The sequence below is a fragment of the Ischnura elegans genome, chromosome 8 (genome assembly GCF_921293095.1).
Source record: "Ischnura elegans chromosome 8, ioIscEleg1.1, whole genome shotgun sequence".
NCBI lineage: Eukaryota > Metazoa > Arthropoda > Insecta > Odonata > Coenagrionidae > Ischnura > Ischnura elegans.
In genome coordinates, this window is record NC_060253.1 from 99,495,938 (window position 1) to 99,515,621 (window position 19,684).

General features: G+C 41.1%; 1 protein-coding gene across 1 annotated transcript in view; it reads left to right on the forward strand.

The window, feature by feature from the left end:
* LOC124164467 (zygotic gap protein knirps-like) overlaps positions 1 to 19,477 on the forward strand; it is a 61,980-nt gene extending 42,503 nt beyond the window's left edge. The window contains exons 3-4 of the mRNA XM_046541794.1: positions 16,981 to 17,334; positions 18,359 to 19,477. Of these exons, the coding sequence (XP_046397750.1) occupies positions 16,981 to 17,334; positions 18,359 to 19,477 (1,473 nt within the window). The remainder of the gene's footprint in view (positions 1 to 16,980; positions 17,335 to 18,358) is intronic.
* Positions 19,478 to 19,684: the final 207 nt, after the last annotated feature.

Consider the following 19,684-nt stretch of genomic DNA (forward strand, 5'->3'; position numbering starts at 1 on the left):
AATATATATTCCTATTGGATGGCTATTTACGGGCGAAAAACGGAACTGTACTACATTGAGCTTTAAACTGAGGGAATAAGAATCCAATTTTTCAGCTTTTGGCTATTTTTTACACAAGGTACTGATGAAATAAAGGATGGATGCTTTCAAAATGTGGTCATAGCTACAGAAGAAAGATGAGTATGCTATGGAAAAGGAAGACCTCGAATAAAATATATGAAAGAGGTAGTGATATCACTTAAATCCAGGCAACAAGATAACCACCTAAAAAATTATTACTCTGTGAAAGAATCAGTTGACTAAAGCATCTTTCATATCATCACTATGTAATTAAAATATAAATGCTAAATTTCAAAACAGAATATACCTGAAAAGTGATGTTACCTCATAGGTATTACTTTAGAATATTACCACTCGTGTTTAAATTTAAAATAAAAGTATCTCCTTTAGTATCTATCTTTTATTGTAAATATATAATTACTATCAATAATGTCCCACAAATTTAACCTCCATTTACAGATTTTAAATTTTTGCTCAGAAAGAAAAGCATCTTCACTCTAACAGGATCAAGCCTGATGCGTTTTACATCACATATTTTTCCTGACGAACTAAAAAGTCTTTCACTGAACACAGTGGATGGCGGTATCGCAAGAAACTTTTTCGCTACTACTTTCAGCCTTGGGTAGGAGATGCAAGTCTTCCAGTATTTCCCAGGGAAGGACTTTGGTGGTGCATTCATCTCTGATAAATAAGCTTCCACTTCAGATTCAACAGTGTTTGCTACGGTGAATTTGGGTACTTTTCCAAATGCATCACTTTATCTCGACCATGTACCTGTCACAGGCTACCTAGTCTGCATTTGCTCCTCCGGAAGTGGTGTACAACTTAGAATCTATACATGTAAAGTGTTTTGTTATTACGATTACGTGACGCGAAAATTCAAATGACTTTTGGAAACGCAGTCGTATATGTGGGTTGAAGTACTACTGGAATCGGAATCGATTTTTCACCTTGGCAAGTACTCATTTTTGATTCCGATTCTTGGCCAAGAATCGAGGAATCGAACCGATCCATCACCAGAAAGAGGTTAATGGGAAAGCAAAGACAGGAAATACGTAGGTGTGAAAAGATTACAACGTGTAACTTTATACGCAACCACGCGCACGAGTCCAAAGTTATATACACCATAGATGGAATTCTAAATGAAAAAATCATTTGTCTTACCCGTGATTCGAACCCGGATCTCCAGATTGCCCATAGATTCGAAACCGGACCCACATTGGATATACCTGACCGGCAATTAGAAGATCTAGGTTTGAATCCCGGCAAAGCCAAATTATTTTTGCTGATATGGATTCAAACCCTGACCTACCCCGAACACACGTTTCCGGCTAACGGGAGATGCGGGTTCGAACCCCAGCAAATCCAAATGATTTTTTTTCATGGCTAATTACACCCATCGTGCTCGTGCTGCGTACAAAGTTACATCTGTCTTGCAGAGCTCTAGGAAATATCCGTCGCGGAATAGCGACAAAGTAGGGTATATTCCGCCGACAGTGGCTTAGTAAGCACAACCTCCGACTCCTGTGTCACAGTGTGGACTTGAAACGGCAACAAATTGTTGCTTATATGGTCTAAGGGTAAACCCAATCTGAGAGATTCCTTGGAGGAACAAGGTTGGGTGGTGTTACTGGTAGCAAACCTGACTGGCAATAAGGAGATCTGGGTTCGAATACTGGCAAAGTCAAACGATTTTTTTATGGCAAATTTCACCCATGTTGTGTAAAAATTAGCTAAGAGGAGGATTCATTGGATACCTACGTCATACCAATTTTAAGATTGCTGACCATTAATGGTGATGACTGAGAGAATTGGATTATTTTTTAACTTGGTCTTACTCCTGTGGCCATGTAATCCCAATATGCTTTAGGCCTCTCCGACGGCCCGCCTCTCCACTTCTCCGCCGCCCGCTTCTCTGCCTTCCGTAATTTCTATTTCTGCTCCTCTTACAGTCCTCTTACACCCTGCGGTACTTGGTCTCTCCAACGCAGTCTTGGTCTTCTATCATTTGGTCCACTAATAAAAACCTTTTTCACAAAACAGAACAACAAATCACGCTGGTATTCTCCCTTCTCAATATGTGGCCCAGCCACGCTTGCTATTTATTGCTTCCATTATATCAAGCTCACTACACATCTTTCTCAGTTCTCCATTTTATCTGATTGCTCACCTCCCTGCTTCATTAATAGATCCAAATATCTCCAATTACATTAATTTAGTACTTTGCTTTCAAAGGCTATGAGCTTTCTTTCTTAAGACTTCGTTAGTGACCTACTTTTGCAGCCGTTATAAAGTTGTAGTATTATGATAGGAAATGAAATTATTCTCCTCGGGTTTTATTGTTGCAATTACATGCGGTTCACTTTCATCACCTTATATATTTTACAGTACTTTATTTTATCTGATTATCCACATTCCTGATCCATAAATAGATCCATATATTTTCCCCAGTACTTTGTTTTCAAAGGCTATGATCTTTCATTATTAAGACTTTGTTAGTGACCTAACTTCGTAGCCGTTATAAAGTTGTAGAATTGTAATAGCAAATGGAATTATTTCTCACGAGTCTCGACAGGCGGTGGGGGTTGCGCTTGAAGGAAAGTGATTACTGGCGTTTTGCGATCGCGAGCACATACGCACGGTGGGGATGGGGGGCGAGTGGCAAGTTGGAAGCACACGGGAAAGGAAGGGGAGAGGGAGAGATACGCATCGCTTATACGCGCGTAGACGTGTGTGACGAAAACCCACCTATACTACAGCGGGGAGTGGCGAACTAGGAGTCTCCAGCGTGGTGACCAGACGCTCCCCGCGCCAAATTACCCCTAGTCCACGTTCCATCCTACGGCTAGTGGACGCTGTCCAGATAAGAAACGGCTGGGACGACAGTGAAGTGATATATCTCCACACGGTAACGCGAACGACTGTTCAACTGAAAGCGACATGCTTTTGTTTTAAAATTTACTTCCTGTATGAAGGAAATTATGGAGGAATTGCACCGTGCATCCAGCCTGATTGTTTAGGATAACATGAAGAAATTAATTTTTCAATTGAAATTGATAGGCTTTCAATTTAAAATGTTCTTCCTTTGCAGAGGAAATAATAGAGAAATTAAATCTTATATTTATACTAATTGTATGATAACGCAATCAACATGACCTAAACTTTTTCTATCCTTGAGCATTAAATTTTTCCCCATTTCTTCATGTCCAGAAAGAAACCAACAGAAGACAATTATGCGATAAAAACTTTTTTGTGACATCGTAAAGAATGGAAACACATTTGCGTACAAATAATAATGTGGGATATATCACTCAATCAGCAGGGTTTTAAAAGAACTTCGGAGGTTAAAATGACCATTCATGGACGTAAGAAAGCAGAAAACGCCAATTGCTATCCAACAACAAAAACGGAGATACAAAATCCTAGTAAATATCAGCTTTTTCAATATTGCAATCTTTAGACTAAGTATTTTCCAGTGTTTAAACGCGTTTACAGGCTGTTCTATGACTAAAAGGTATTTTATAATACTGACCAACAGAGGAAATTAATAGGTTCTTTGTTGTAACTATGATTTTACTATAATAATTTATTTTATTCGCTGTATTCGAAGTACTAAAAGCCAATTACTCACATGATGGCGATTATTTTCACTTTTTCCTCTGCGTGAATGAGAATTATTGGAATGGAATTGCCCAGGCTAGAGGGCGTTGAGACAAGACGACGGTGTAGGCATCTCTGTAAGGCACTGCGCATTTGCGTGCTATTCGAAGTGTGCTAGAGGGAGAAGAAAACAATATTAGTTGTGAATTTAGCCTCTGTCAAAAAAGAGGTACCAATCTATTCCCAATATCGAAACGCAGTAAAATATAGTAAATAAAATCCCACAATGTCCTCGATATCACAAAGTTTCTGCTCCATAGAAATAATTCTAGTATGAGGAAGAAAGATACCACTAGGTAACGTACGCCTCCAAAGAGAATGCAGAAGATGGAAGAAGTACAACAGACATACAGAGTCGTATATTCCAAGCTCAGACGGTATTTATGTAAAAAAAATACTCCGCTACTCTGTCCCAAGACCGTAAGAATGGACACGAAGAAATATCAGCAGAGAACATTCGTGGAGGCAGAGGCACTCCACGGTTTGAAAACTTGGACAAGCGGAAACGCTTATCAGAAAAGACCAGGTACCTTCTAGACCTGTTGCTGTCGGTGAGTGTAGAAGATAAGTAGACGAATAAGGTGATGAAAGATTAAAATAAAAAACATTAAAACGAAATAAAAACTAAATTAAACGATATGAAAGAGGTTTACCAAAGAAAAGGGAAGAAGCTACCTCTAGAGTACCGTGCAACAGAGACAGACTTGGTGGAAGGGCCTTGCCATTAGACGTAGCAAGTACCTGAGATATATCTGGAAAGTCTTCCTGGGAAGAGATGACATAAATATCTGGAGCAGATAAAAAAGAACACGAGGGAAAAAGGGAATATAAAGGAACTAGTTTGGGATAAGCAGTAACAGAGTGCCGCAGTCTACTAATCCTGAGATTGTCCTGAGACTGAATGGATATGAAAAAATAACAAAAATATCAGACTGATTGTCGACGAGTTGACTTTTTGGAAGTCCATGGAGAGTAATAATTGAAACAGCTGTAGTAATTTACCATACTTTTTTAATCTTTCTCGACCGGTGTCAATGCTTACGCATCATTTGATGGCTCTTGAAAATGATCCGTAAACATTGAAACCGGTCGAGAAAGATAAAAAAAGTGTGGAAAATTACTACGGATGTTTCAATTATTAATAACAAAAATATCCTCAGAAAAGTTCTTACCAATGAAATGCTTTCGCCAAAGAAAACTTTTTCTTTCGATAACGTTTTGTTTCCCTTCCCAATACCTCCAATAGGGAGGATAAAAGATTTAATAACACGGCGAGAGAGACAGAAGAAAATCCGCCGAGGAATGAGCGATGCGAAGAAAACAGAGCCGTAACTTGCGACAGCAGAGCAGAACGCGGTTGGAATCCTAATTTTGGATGAGGTGAGGATCTATAATACATGTGACTTCGGCGAACACGAATATACGGAGCGGAAAATTTTCGCGATAAAGTTCTGGCAGAGCAGAGCGCGGGTTGCCAACGCAGAGGGTTATGATTTTCCTTGGAACTATACTGCCTTCCAGCAACTCTGCCTTTTCGGGTCGCCTCGAGATGGGTCGGACGTGTTGGCCAGCGAGCGTTTCTAAATCAAACGGAGAAGAAACGGCGAGTTATCAATCCACCGATCCCGCAAGAAAAAAAAGAGACACAATAAAAAAGTCTTCAGAGAACGCATCAATACCATCTTTTTTCGTGGCTTGTTACTCGTGGAAAGTTTTTCCATCAACTTGAAATTTTCTGGCTATATACCGATGATAGTTGTTGGCATTTATCTATGACTCTCATTTGAATACTTACATGGCTTGTTATTTCTGATATGAAGTTTTTATTTGTGACACAGATCCATTCTGTAAACCCTGAAAATTTCAATACAAGAACTAAAATTTTAACATTGAGGAATAAATTTTTGATTTCATCTTCTAGTGACGGAAGAAAAATATGCTATTATTAAAGCAAAACGGAAGAAATTTGAAATAAATACTATTAAAATTTATAGGTGATACGAAATCCCGGAGTTAAGAATTACTTACATTTTTGAAGCAATTTTATTAGAAGCTTCAATTTACGAGATAGGTAATTAAATGATACTAAGTAGTGGAATACCTTAACATCACAACACAATATGCATTAACTGCTTACTACCTTAAATAAAATCTTTTACTTAAACTTTGAAGCCATGGGTATTCGTGCAAAATAAAGTCTTCATTCAATACTCGCACGTGATGTAATAACTTTAAACCAGAATTATTCCTAATCGAGCTAAAACTACCAATATAGATATCCGAGTTATCTCGGAGGTATTACATTTTTTCCATTGGCCGAGTCAAAATGACATCACTTCGCCGTCCCTAATCTTCACTTCAAAATAATGATTTATTTTTGTCTCGATATCAAACAATCCCCGTAGTAAAGCAAAAACCGTACAAATGAGACCATATGTATTCATCTGAAGGTCACTTTTCCAGGTTGTGATTTCAGCAATCTGTGTACAGCTTTAGATAAAAGACAAATTCAAAAATTTACTCCTGAAGGAAGAGTTTTTGAATAAATCACTCACATGTATCACCTCACTCGACAAAAAATGGTTTTCAAGAACGTTCGTTGAGTCATCTCAATTAATTTCCCAAAGCTTGTACCTAGAGTTGGTTTGAAAGAGTGACAGTAGAGCTCACTCCGCAGCAAGCCAAAGGAGTGTGAAAATACGCATTTCAGGAAGATGAGGCTAATTTACTTCCCCAGGCTTCCTCGAACTCCGAGGGTTTTTGCTTGGGTTCCAAAACTTCACTCAGTATTTGAACCAGGGTCCCTATGATGCACTCTAGCGCTCCAAAGCTACCACGTTCACCCTCGTTCCTTTCATGCTCGATTGATCAGCAATGCTCTCTCTATTCTTAAATTTTATCACGAGTTATGAAGGAAAACGACAATGTGGGAACTCAAAATCGATCCACGTTCTCACCTCCATTCCCAAGATCCAATAAGCGGCATGATTTAAATTCAGGTCTTAGGGTAAAGAGCTCCACCTCCATCCACTCATATCGACATTCCTTGAGAAACAACCTAAATAAGAAGCAAACGACAACCAGAACGTCTCCGTTCAGTAGCAGAATGTCAATGTACATAAGCAGTCTAGTCTACTTACTTAATAGTTTACTTGCAGCAATATGTAATAATAATAATAAAGTTTTGAACCAGGGATTCCACGTGAAGTAGAGAGTGGTCCATCGGGAGTGTTGCGTCCCCTTTTGCTGTGGGCCACCTTATCCAAATGTTGAGCCAATTTATCATCACCTCTCCTCAAAACAAATATTTCTGCCGATATCTCAAGACACGCATCGCTACATCATGCAACTTGCGCCACGACCGACACCGATTTTTTAGCCCAATGACTCAATTGACGCTGGATCCAATTTCTGGAATATCAAATTAATATGAGTAATAACGACTAATTTTCCACGAAATAAATTGGAGGTGTGCCTTAAGAACGAGAACATGAGGGCAGGTTTTATAATGCCTCGTTAGCGCTAATCATAAGGTAATGCAGCCTTCCACTTTACTTTTCAGTGGCTGAGAGTTATAGTTAGCTTGAAGTAAACTTATCACCATCATTAGTCAAAAATCCTAAGTTTGGTTTGACGCAGCTCTCCATTCCGCTTTCCTATCCGCTAGCCTTTTCGTGGTGACATAAATATTCTGTTTAACATCCTTTAGAACCTGTCATAAGCCTGATTAGATCCTGTCCTTCAACGATTGTTTTCAACTGGCCATCATGTCTCATGATGTGGCCAACTTAGTGCTCCCGTCATCTCCTCAAGGCTTTAGGAGACCTCTCTTTTCAGCGACTCTTCTGACGACTTTCTCATCACTACTCCTTTCTACAATCTACGAGCCTATTCATGGCGACGTATTTCTCTTTCACATCCTTTATAACCTGTCGAATGTAACTCATTCGGCGCTGCTCCTTGCTTTTTTTCTTCCCTTCCACTTGTCCATCTAAGATTGCTAGCATTAGACCATCATGCATCATTTTACACAGAATCATCGTGTCATCTTATCTCATACAGAAGCTAACCAGAACTTTCATTCACCACATGGAAAATTTGAAGGGTGTATCATCTTTTGGTTAGTCTCAACCAGACGTTAAAAATCCGGCTCCGGGTGTTGAAAAAAGTTCGGTTTAATAAACGTTGTACGAAGATTACAAAGTCGTTATTATTAACATGAATAGTCGTTATTTACACAATTTTTCGCTATCGGCGTTGGGCGCTGTGAGCAATTGGCTAATAATGAACGTCACCACGTTCAGATACGTTCGAATATGCAGGGGAGGACAACGTTCGGAAGAGGTCGCTCATTTTCCTTTCAATCTAGCACGCGGCGAGAGGAGGGAGTGGATAAAGAGGAGAAGGAGGTTTGAGCAAGTGGGGGCAAAAAAGGGGTTGGAGAAGTGAGGTCGACAGCCACCTCCTTCCGCGGTCGCCAGCCGTGAATGTAAAACTAAGGCGGGGCTCGCGAGGTTCGCCTCTTTTCCTTCCCTACAAGCAACCCCGCGTGTTCAACAGCCCACGCGAGAGTGCCCGCGCGACCGTATTGCGCTTCCGAGACGTTCGGCATTCCACTTAAAGAGGCACGCTGCACGGGATCATATTTCGCACTCAGCTGATGGATATCTCACGCCGAATCGGAAACCGCAGTCATCCATAGGAACGGACAGGAAAAATAAAACTGTTTTAAAAAATCTGGCGAATTTTGTTCAGAATAAGTTCAACAGATTCAGGCTTCAATTGGTGGAATTTAGACATATTTAAATAAATAAAAGATCGTAGCACTTTTCCACAAGATTTTTTAATGCGTACAACGCGTTTCGGCTCACTGAGCCATCATCTGGTGCAAGACCAAGACTTGGTCTTGCCTGAAAGAAAAACGAATGACCACGTTTCGAAAACAAAATGAGCAGTAAAATAAATTTTAAAATTTGCGTGCAACCACGCACGAAAATAACATCAAAAGCTGCTCCTAGTGATTATAATAATTTTCAATCCATTTTCCTATAAAAATATGCAACAATATTAAAGCGGGATTAAATAATAATAAATGATAAAAGAGGAAAATATTACAATACAGAGAGAACTTTTACAGCGTATCCAAGCTGGATTTTCATATTTTTTTTAAAACTAAGCACTTCCGAAAAAGGTGATTGGCTCCCTCTCAAAAATAGTTTTACGAATCAAAGAGATAGATCTCATCGAAAATAGACGTCATCAGAGTACCCTCAAGCAATGAAGTATTTACTACTTTCCGCACAGAATCTCACCAGATTTCACGACTTGCCACCTCATTAATGATTGGAAGGCAAGGTAAATGTGTCATTTAACAAGCAATTTCGAGTGAAAATTGAAAATTTCAGATAAGTCGTTCGCAAAAAAGAGACAGAAGTTAGAAACCTTATTGTCACTTTGGAGCGCATATCAAAATTGTAAATGTTGTTTTGGTCACCACCACCTACATGTATTTTAAAGGATTTTCAATAAATTATGATTAATGCTCGAAATTAAAGCAATTAAAAACTCTCTTGTATCGCATAATACATCTTTATTAATAGAATCAGTTATTAGTGGAAGTGAAATTTAGTTGCGGCCTTCAGGCTGTACGCACTTCAGACCTAAAATTATACGGGATATGACCAAAATATATGAGAAACCTGACGTTTTATTTCAACCACAAGTTAATTCATTTGAACGAGTAATCTAAAGGCCATCTAATTTAGGTAGGTACCATATCATTTCCCTGGGAATGTCCATTTTACTTTCACTTGACGCAATTATAATGCGGCAGCTTTTCAACATCCGACCATGCGTTGCCACCATTGTGAGCAAGCTTCTTGACTGGGAATCACAAAGTAGCAGTGGAGGGCCATTCACCCAAAGTAATTGGGAACATTTCGGCGCATGAGGATGAGTGAGCCGATTTTTATAATAAGACACCCCAAGAGGGTTGGAGAGAGATGTGAATAATTGGAGCGGGGAACCTTTGTTGGAGTTGGAACGTGAAGAGGAAAGTTGGATAAGACGACGAGGATGGGGTGTGAGAGACGGGCGTGGGTGGGTTATAAAAGCGATTGCCTCACTGCCCTTTTGCTCCGCGTTGCCATCTATTGACGCTCCGCCAACAATCCTTAAGAGGGACGCTCTGGTATTCGGTCGACCCGCAGCGGCGCACCCCATCCCAACACCATCCCGCTTTTCCCTTTCCCCAATATGCTGGCTGCCTCTCCCAACCTTTAGTAGTGCTTTTCACGCGGCTCGCTGGCGACTTATCTCATACCCTTTCCGTGTTCACCACACAGGCCTCGCTCCCGTTCCCACAACAAACACGCGGCGGGCACACTGGCCGATTTCCATTGGCATGCGCACTTTGTGATTGTAACGCCGTGCCTTGACCAACTCCATTTTTATTTATTTATTTATTTATTTATTTGTTCCCATGCCACCAAACACATCACATACTGGCCGCTTTAAATCGGGGTTTCCAACTAATTTAACAATTACACACGTACGAACAACCACGCCCTCTGGATAGGGGTAACCTACCCGGGCGGGACTCGCACCCGCGACCTCTTGCTTGGCAGGAGAGAACTTTACTCAGTTGCCACTAAGGCCGGCATTTATTTATCTTATTTTATTTCAGTCGTTATTTGGGTTTTTGATTGTATAACTGTATATTCTAACGTATTTTTGCTATGTTAATGTTTTCGATTTTTTATTGCTTTTTTAAAGGAAGTTACGTTGTGTTGTTGATAAAAAGAAGGGTATTGTTAAAAATAAATTTTAAGGAAGAAGACGTGTAATGAAGAGGGGCAATGCCAAATTAAGATTTCAAGGAAGTTTATATTATTTGAAAGATCCCGACGACACAGGTTTTCATAAGTAGCATTGATATTCCAAGTAAAGAGAGGTGATCTACGGTGAAGTTCAACTCGAGAAACAATTACATCAACATTGGATGAAAAACATCTGAAGTTCAGAATATGAAAAAAATAGGAAAAGATTTAACCATTAAATCAGCAGGAAAAACCGGTTTGAGAATATTTTCTCACCATCTTTAATTGACACTTGTATTCCATGCCTTCAGACTTATTCCCTATCGCCAAATACAAGCTTAATTTATTTGTTCCAGCAGGCATGATCGAATGAATTTGCTCGTCCACCTGTAGGAGGATAACTCACGGAGCAGGAGAAACAAAAATCGTTCAATTTATAGTGGATCCAGGGTATTCTATCTTCATCAACGCCAACACTAGCAGTATATCTGTGCGCTGAATGTAGAATTCGATTCGGCGTTCGAAGGCAATTTGTGCGCAGTGTGACGTCGTCCACGCCCAGGGGCGCCGACTTATAAAAAATATTGGGGGGGGCCATATCGGGCGTCTTGCCCCGGGAAGAGTTTATGTTCAAAGTTTGTCGCAGCACTGTAACACTATCATAATTCACACCACTTGTTTTCAGTTAACCTGCTTACTGTCTTATAATTATTTGGTTTAGCACATTGTTGAATGTATTTTAAAAGGTAACCATCGTCAAACATGGGAAATAAAAAATACCAATATATTTTTGTAATTTCACCAAGCATAATATAACTTAATTATTATCTTGAATTATTGAGGGGGCTCGGGCCCCCTCAGGCCCCATGGAGTCGGCGCCACTGTCCACGCCTATTGTTTCCACGATGCGAACGGGCTCCTTCAACCTCTGCTCCTGTTTTAATTTTCGGGCTCCTGTTTCAATTTTCCATTGTGAAAGAGATTCGAAGAATAAAGAGACTGTTCTCCGATCATTCGCCCACTTCTCGAGCGAAAATTTGACGGCCTCAACCCTTCCACACGACGACGTTGACGACGTCACGCGCTCTAGCCAAGCGGGTTATCGCACCTCAGGAACTCCTGCCCTCCTCGCATTAACCATGCGCGTTTTAATGATGTTTGCATTCTTCTAGGCGGTTCTTTCCCTCGATGAGTGTTTCTCCCCGAATGAGTCATTGAATCAGATTTCTTGTGACGACGAAAAGTCTTGAAAAGTGGGGACAAACTTTCACGTGCTTTATTTTAACTTGTGAGAGAATGGAAGAATAAAGAAGCTTTATTATTTCATCGTAACTTATCATTCCTGTAAACCTGTAATTCTTCCAATGAATTGCTATTTCGAGTTTGAATGAACAACTCTAATGGTCTCTGAAGACTGAAATTTTACTTCAAACTGCTTCGAAGTGCTAAACAAATGTATATGTAATATGTACGAATCTTTGTGTAAATATGCAATAATATGTACGAATACTTGTGTAAATATGCAATAATATGCACGAATATTTGTGTAAATTTAGTGATTCGCGATATTATTTTGAATATTATCGTCGGTGGCGTCTCAGCGTAGACCAGTTTTCGGAGTGGGAGGGTGGTGGCGAAGCACAGGTTTAGCTATCAGTAGTCTCTAGCATGCGAAACGTCACCTCTTTCTTCCCTTTCCCTCTTGGAGAATTCCTCCTGGTTGCCTGGAAACCACACCCCATTCCGGCTCGTTCTGGATGGAACAGATCCCGTCCGTCTTTTATGTAATTCCTCTCGAGAACACACGCGCGCACGCCACCAGCAAAGCCTCTTCACTTCCCCCTTCCACACAAAACCTCCCCCTCCCCCATTTCCTCCAGCGGAGAGTGAGGCCCGGCGCCAAGTTTTTTGCGACAGTTCATTTTAATGGGAACAATGGCTTCCAATCGCTTGTCTTTCAAAAGCGAACTATCACCACGAGGAAAAGAAAAGCTTACGCACTCCGCAGGGGGAGCGGGGCGGAAGGAATAGGGGGAGGAGGAGATGGAATAGTGAAGCGAGGGAGTGGGGTGGGGTGTGGATCTGTTCTGGTTTGCCTCCTCTCATTTGGAATCACTTTCGAGCTTGTTCACTGAGCGTCTTCTGGCTCCACATTGGGTGCCATTGAGGACGGTCGCGGAGTAACACGAGTTCTTCAAGAGGGCCAAATATTTTCTGGAAGTCTTTTCGAAATTTCCACCCGGTTTTAATCCACTTCGATTACCATGAGAAAAAAATTCCTCTGGACCGCGAATTGAACCACGGGCAATTGAATAGAATTGTGGGCTAGAAAACTACGCTATACATGTACTTTAATTACCATGGCAAATTTACTGAGGTTCATTGAAGCTAGTTGTTAGGTCAATGCGATCCAGGGAAATGGAATCTACATCTACATAATACCCCACAAGCTGCCTAAAAGACGTGTGGCAGGGGGTGTTAGGACCTTAACCGTTTATGAATAAAAAGGAAATGCTGTAAGGAAATTACGAATAGCATTTATTAAAGTAATTTATGGTGCGGGGGAAAAACCAATTCCCATATCTATCCCTTCGGCAAAACAACTCTCTTAATTTATCGCTTCTGTCGGATCTGAAAATATTGTGGGGCTCTAATGTTATATTCTCCGTGTCGCTCTTAACGATATCCATTCTCAATGGAATATGGAAATCTAAGAAACTACTGCCGATATGGCATAGGAATTACAAAGGTAAAACTTAACCCAATCAATTAAAATCCATTAAATACCACTTTTTCTCCACGAGACCCTTATTTGAATATTTTGGCCATATTCTGAGACAAATATACGGCGATTACATCTCACATTAACCACTTCAAGTATCCCGCATTAAATGAGTATTCCCAAAACTTGCTAGTGTTCATACATTTACAAGTACAGTTTAATTAAATGGAATAACATCTGATAAGTTTGTGTCGCTCCGTGAGCACTTAGCCTACAATGGATTGCCACAGCACGAGATAAGCTTACGACAGAAATCAGACCGATCTTCAGAATGCGGCCGGTAGAAATCGCGTGCCGAAGCTTAGGAAACAAGTGATGAGCAGAGTTCTAAATCCCCAGATTAGATCAGGCGAACGCGATTCGTCTTCTTGATCCTTTCTTTACGAAGCAGTCACCGGCAATGCTTGCGTCATGGCTAGACATGCGACACACGACCATCTCCGACTACGCGAGACAGTATCGTGTCTTCTTTCGTCTCTACCTCACAAACAACTCCTCACTCAAACACAATATCGAGTCACGGTACATTAACGCACCTCCTTTGCCATCCAAAAACTGGATCACAGTCCGTGATTCATAGGCCCTGATAGCCTCGGGTAAAAACAATTCCTCAAAGCCTCAAAGATATGGGATGTAGAGAAGGGAATCGCTAAAACGGGAGTATCATCTTCTCGGGAATTCCACTGAGTAAGGTACTCCATGCCAATCAATCATTCACCGGCCTTAAAATTACTGAACCTGCGACATGACATGCTTCATTCCTGAAGAAGATACAAGAAACGTGTTTCAAAACGTGTAAATTAAAAAAAAGAACTTCTCTCAGAGGCACCCGCGAGAGGATTATATGTCTTACGGGAAAGCGCAGGATCTTATATGTATAACTATATGGTATAGTTCCAAAATGTGAAATGAGATGCAATGAGTTCTAATGATGAAGGATGCTAAAGAGAAGTACTACAAATTGTAATCGTTGGCTGATAGAAGAATTGAGTGGGGGTCAGCCTCGGTGGAGCCGTAGCAAAGTCCTCGCCTTCCAAACAGAAGGTCTTGGGTTCGAATCCCGCCTGGATAGGCTACCCCTATTGAGAGCATGGGTATTTGTGATTATCTGTCGTAAATGATTGTTAAAAGCCCCTTAAGCAAATGAATTAAATGTGCTGCTTTCGGGAAAGTTAAGATAAATAAATAAACTGCGTCTTACTAATTCCAGGATTGGTTTTGACTAATGGTGAAGACAATTAAACCGAGCCTAGTGGTCGCGCAATTAGCCAAATCAGTTGAATGTTGCACAGGAAGAATTACTACATTGGTTTACGAGAGATCGATTGCATGATAGTGATTTACTTGATACCAAGGACAAAGGTGTGGCATTTGGGAAGTTGAGAGGGGTTTCGATACTACTGATGTTGACCAGCCGAGGCAACTCTTTTTAGAAGATCGGCTGTGGCAATTTTAATCAAGAAGCACAATAGTTTTCTTTGTGGTGAATTTAAAAAAAAGTAAATTTACACTTTCGGCATTCCTGTGCAAAGGAGCAATCACAAAATAGTAGAATTTTTGAAATTATTATAGACAATATATCTATATTATTTAGGGATTTATTTTAACTCTATAATTATATAAATATAAAACAGCAAATATGTTATACAAGCACTCGACGAAAAATGCTTTCTGACGATGCCGGCTTTGCTGTCATCTGTGGCAGCTTACGTGTCTTAAGAGAGTATATTATCGCTGAGGTAGGTTGTATCATTGCATTAATGACATGCATAATGGCAAGGAAATATGCAACCACCCCTAAGCCATCTGAAAAACAATTACAACCGAAAAAATATCAAATAACCAAGAAAAATAGGATGACCAACAATTCCTTTATGGATGAAAAAGACAATTTACCGTAGTAAATTTTAATTTTTTTCAAAAATAAAAAAAAATATCATTGGTATTGTTTATTTGGTACTCTGAAAAGGGCCATTTATTTAAAGGGCCAGTACACCTAACGAAAGTGGATGAATAGCTCAGCGAAACTGTCGCTCTTTAGAGAAACAAAATACATCAGGCACAAAAATACATTGCTGCAATTTTTATTGCAGTTCTACGCTAAACTACGGTTACGGAGATATAAAATTTTTGCAGAATAGTTCGTAATGTGAATCAAATGCTAAAATTTGGATGAAATGTTACTGTAAAATAGTAGGAATGTAAGCAATATGGTGTCAAAGCACAAATTAAATCTTTTTCTCGGGAGATGAATTCATTTTTTAAATGAGACGAAATTTTCACCACCCATCAGCGTTTGGTCACAATTTTTTCGCGGAACACGACTCAATTCTTTCCAGAATGCCCTGTTGAAAATTACGCTAATTAGCCGAATAAAACTATGCGTGTAGTGGAAACATCTGACTCTTATTGCATTGGAATCGAGGTAGAAAGTGACCTGAAACGCTGCGTGGTACCAGGAAGTAATCGAAAAGTTGGGAGGATGATCACGCCATCGGATGGCAATCGACGACTTGGGTAATCTCGCTTCATCACCACGACTCCTCTCGATTCCTACTCTAAGTGGCATCAATGCGCGCCTCTTATCACACAAAAGATCACTCACACCATCCAGAAGGTCAAGTAAGGTCCGCCGAATCAGCATTCTCGATGAATTGATGAGCTAAAAAAAATTGGACTCCCTCTTTACAAATCATCCAATGCAATAAAAATCTGCCTGACTCTGCCTAAGAGAAGTTGATTTCACTTTCCCTAATTGCGATTTCCCTTAATAAATCTGACGGATTCTGCAAGCTAAAAATAAACACTCCTCTTGAAGTGGCAACAACAAATATGACTAGCATTTCACAGAAATCAATAACTTCAATAAATGGAACATTATCTCGGTTCAGAGACTTGTGACAAAATAAAAGCACAAGCTGACAAATGCAGTAAGTATGATATAAAATTGTTAAAACAACCAAATAAACTTTAATCATCGTTTTAAAACTAATTAAATGGCTTTAAAAGTTAGCATTGCTTAATATTTTGATTAAATTGAAATCATTCTTTTTTTACAAAAATATTGACGTCCAACACTTAAAAATAAAATGTTTAGATGAATGACACATGAGAACTGTACCGGAGCAAAACCTTGAATACCAAGAAGGAAGATATATCCATAATTTTCTAATAAATAGATAGCTCCCACTATTTACTGAAGTTAGACTTACATTAATGAACTCAGATATGAGCAAAATTAATGTAATAATGAACATTAATATAAGGAGTTAATATTAGTCTCCATAAAAAAATCTTCAATAGTACAATAATCACCCCACATAATTTCATGTTTTAATATATCACTTGGGTATAAAGTGATGTCCAAAAATATTCTGCACACGATAATTGCCAAAATCACTTCTAATGTCATTGAGAACAGGAGTATGAGATAATCATTATCCACCCACCACATAATCACCCTGCTTATTAGTATAAAGTTTACAAATAATTTATATTTCGTCGGGAATAAAATTGGAAGATAGATTTGAGACCAGTAAAATATCTCACATTCTTGCCAAATAATGTTAAAGTTTTGATTATAATACAACTCAAAAAAATTGCTAACATATCAACGAACTCTAAGGGTTTACTTATAATTTTTTTCCATTCCCATTTCAGTCTTTCTTCGGCCGGTCTTACAACAATCTGGGTTCCATATCGGAGTGCAAGAATGGAGGTGGCTGCATCATCAACAAGAAGAACCGAACCTCCTGCAAGGCGTGCAGACTTCGCAAGTGTCTCATGGTCGGAATGTCTAAGAGCGGTTCTCGCTACGGCAGGAGGTCCAACTGGTTCAAGATCCACTGCCTCCTCCAGGAACAAGCCAACAACATAGAGAACCAGCAGATTCACAATCACGTCAATGGACACCGAGGGAGCATCACATCGCCCCACGAACACCACTCCCTTCACAGCCACCACCCGCTCAGTTCCGCATTGGCGGCTTTCCCCTACCACCATCATCACCACCAGGTAACGTCCGCATTTCCACGCACTCGCCTTGGATCGAGTTGATATTGATGGCTTTATACCCCCGTGGGCCCGGGTTCAAATCCTAGCGAGGGGACAGAATAAGAGTGATAGGATTAGTGCCCAGAAATTGTCCAGAAATTTAGGGAAGGTTTTAAGGCTATCTTCTTTTTAAAAAACGATTCTAATATAAAAAATATTTTGTCCAATAAAATTAGAAAAAATATAATTCTCTAAGTCCTATCCTCGTTAGGATAAATTTCTTAGATTGTTCAAGCACGAGGATGCATAGCAAATGAATCTGTAAAAATTTGGTGTAAAAGCTGATTTAGCTCATTAAGTGAAACAAAGCCCTATTCCAGCTATCACAATAGTCTCCTTTACAGAAAGCATGTAAAAAAAGACTTTGCTCAGTATAAATACCTGGGCGAGGGAATCATCAAGTATTAAGATAGTTCAAATTTATCACGCTATTTATCGTTTCTTTGGGGAAAGGCTGCGTTGAAAACATTTTTCGCTCAGCTTTTCACTCCTACTGAAATCCTACGCAGTACTTCCCATAAGGAACTTACAAGATAAATAAAATAATCTGCGAAAATCTTCAAATTAAAATTATCACGCTATCATTTATCAAACTCCAAGAATATTCTGAGGAAACGTTTTCATTCTTGAATGGTCACATTTTAAGTTGCCATATTCGTACTGTTCCTAGCCAATTTTATCACAAGTCACAGGGCTGTTATATATGAAGTATGGAAATAAGTATTTTCTTTCGTGAATGGTATTACTTAAAATTGCTATACTATTACCGTTTTCAGCCAATTTTTTCTCATATTTAAGGACTGTCAGTAATCAAGTCAATTACTTTGAGTGCACTGTATTTATTAGCTGGCTATAAAAATATTAGTGTGCGCTGAAAAAGCTACAACAAACTCAAAACTATATTGGTGGAATGTACCACTTTATCTGTTTTCAATTAAGGGATAAATAACCTAATTAATGCGTATTTCCATGCTCTTCCTTCCAGTCTAAGCAGCTCCAGTCACCAGTCGCGGCGTTTCAGCACCACCGACCCCACGAGCACGAATCGCCACCGGGAGACCCACGCCAGCGCACCAACGGGGACACCATCGCGGCTCACCACCAACTGCTGCACCCTCACCTGCACCCCCACCTGCTGCACCTGCACCGCCAACGCGCGGAGGAACACCAGCAGCTCATGATGATGATGATGGAGGAGTGCCACAAGAGTGCGGGAGTGGAATCGGTCTTCGGAGGTGCCGCGCCCCGCTCCCCTTCCGCACCCTTGGTGACGCCGCTCACCCGCGACGGGTCGCCGGCGGCAGAAAAAGACGCACCCCGGCTCGGCGGCCACCGCGGAGCCGCGGATCGGACCGAAGCGCTTGGACCCCCGGAGGCACCGCAATCGGCCCCCGCCACCCCCAACGGCAGCGCCGACCTCTTCCTCCGCCTGCCCTTCCTGCAAGCGGGGGCCTTCCTGCCCACTTCGCACTTCAGCGCGGCCGCAGCCGCCGTGGCTGCAGCCGCGGCCGCCGCCGCCGCCGGAGGGTCCTCGGCCCCCCGCATGAAGTCCCTTTTCCCCCACGACCCGCACCTGCCGCCCGCTCACAGGCAAAACCACAACCGCTCAAGCGGACCGGCATCGGAAAGCCACGACCTGGACGTGTACCACAAGCGGTTCTACCTGGACAGCGTGCTGAGGTCGCAAAGGTCGCCCAGCGGGGGGAGCGGAGTGGACGAGGCCAGCACCAACTCCTCCTGCCTCTCGTCGCCGGAAGGAAGTCGGGCCCCGGGCGGCAATCGGAGCGGGAGCGTGAACGGGAGCAGTAGCAGGAGCTCGTCACCCGAGGATCAGGAGGACCCCATGGACCTTTCGGTGAAGAGCGGGAGGCGGGAGTTTGCGGAGAAGGTGGAGAGGGGTGTTCAGGAAGAGACTGATGTTGGGGAGGGTGCAGAATGTAGGGGTGGCAGGGGTGAGGGAGGACGGGAAGAGAGTGCGGATGAGGGGGAGTGGGATGAAGGGAGAAGGGAGGACGATGAAGAAGACGAGGAGGAGGAAGAGAGAGGGGAGAATGGCGGAGAGGGCGAGGGCAATCCTCTGGACCTCAGCACCAAAGACCCTTAGAAAATGTGACGATGTGCAGTGAAAATTCGAGACACTACTGCGCACCGAGTGTCAATTGGTATCGCGAAAACAATTACAGCCGTGTGACACGACAAAAACCAATGGTACAAAAGGAGATAATGATGGTTCAAATGCTTTGTTCATTGATGCAATGGTTCAAGTTTCAATCACAACAGAATTCACTTTTGTCCAATAAGTTAAAGAATT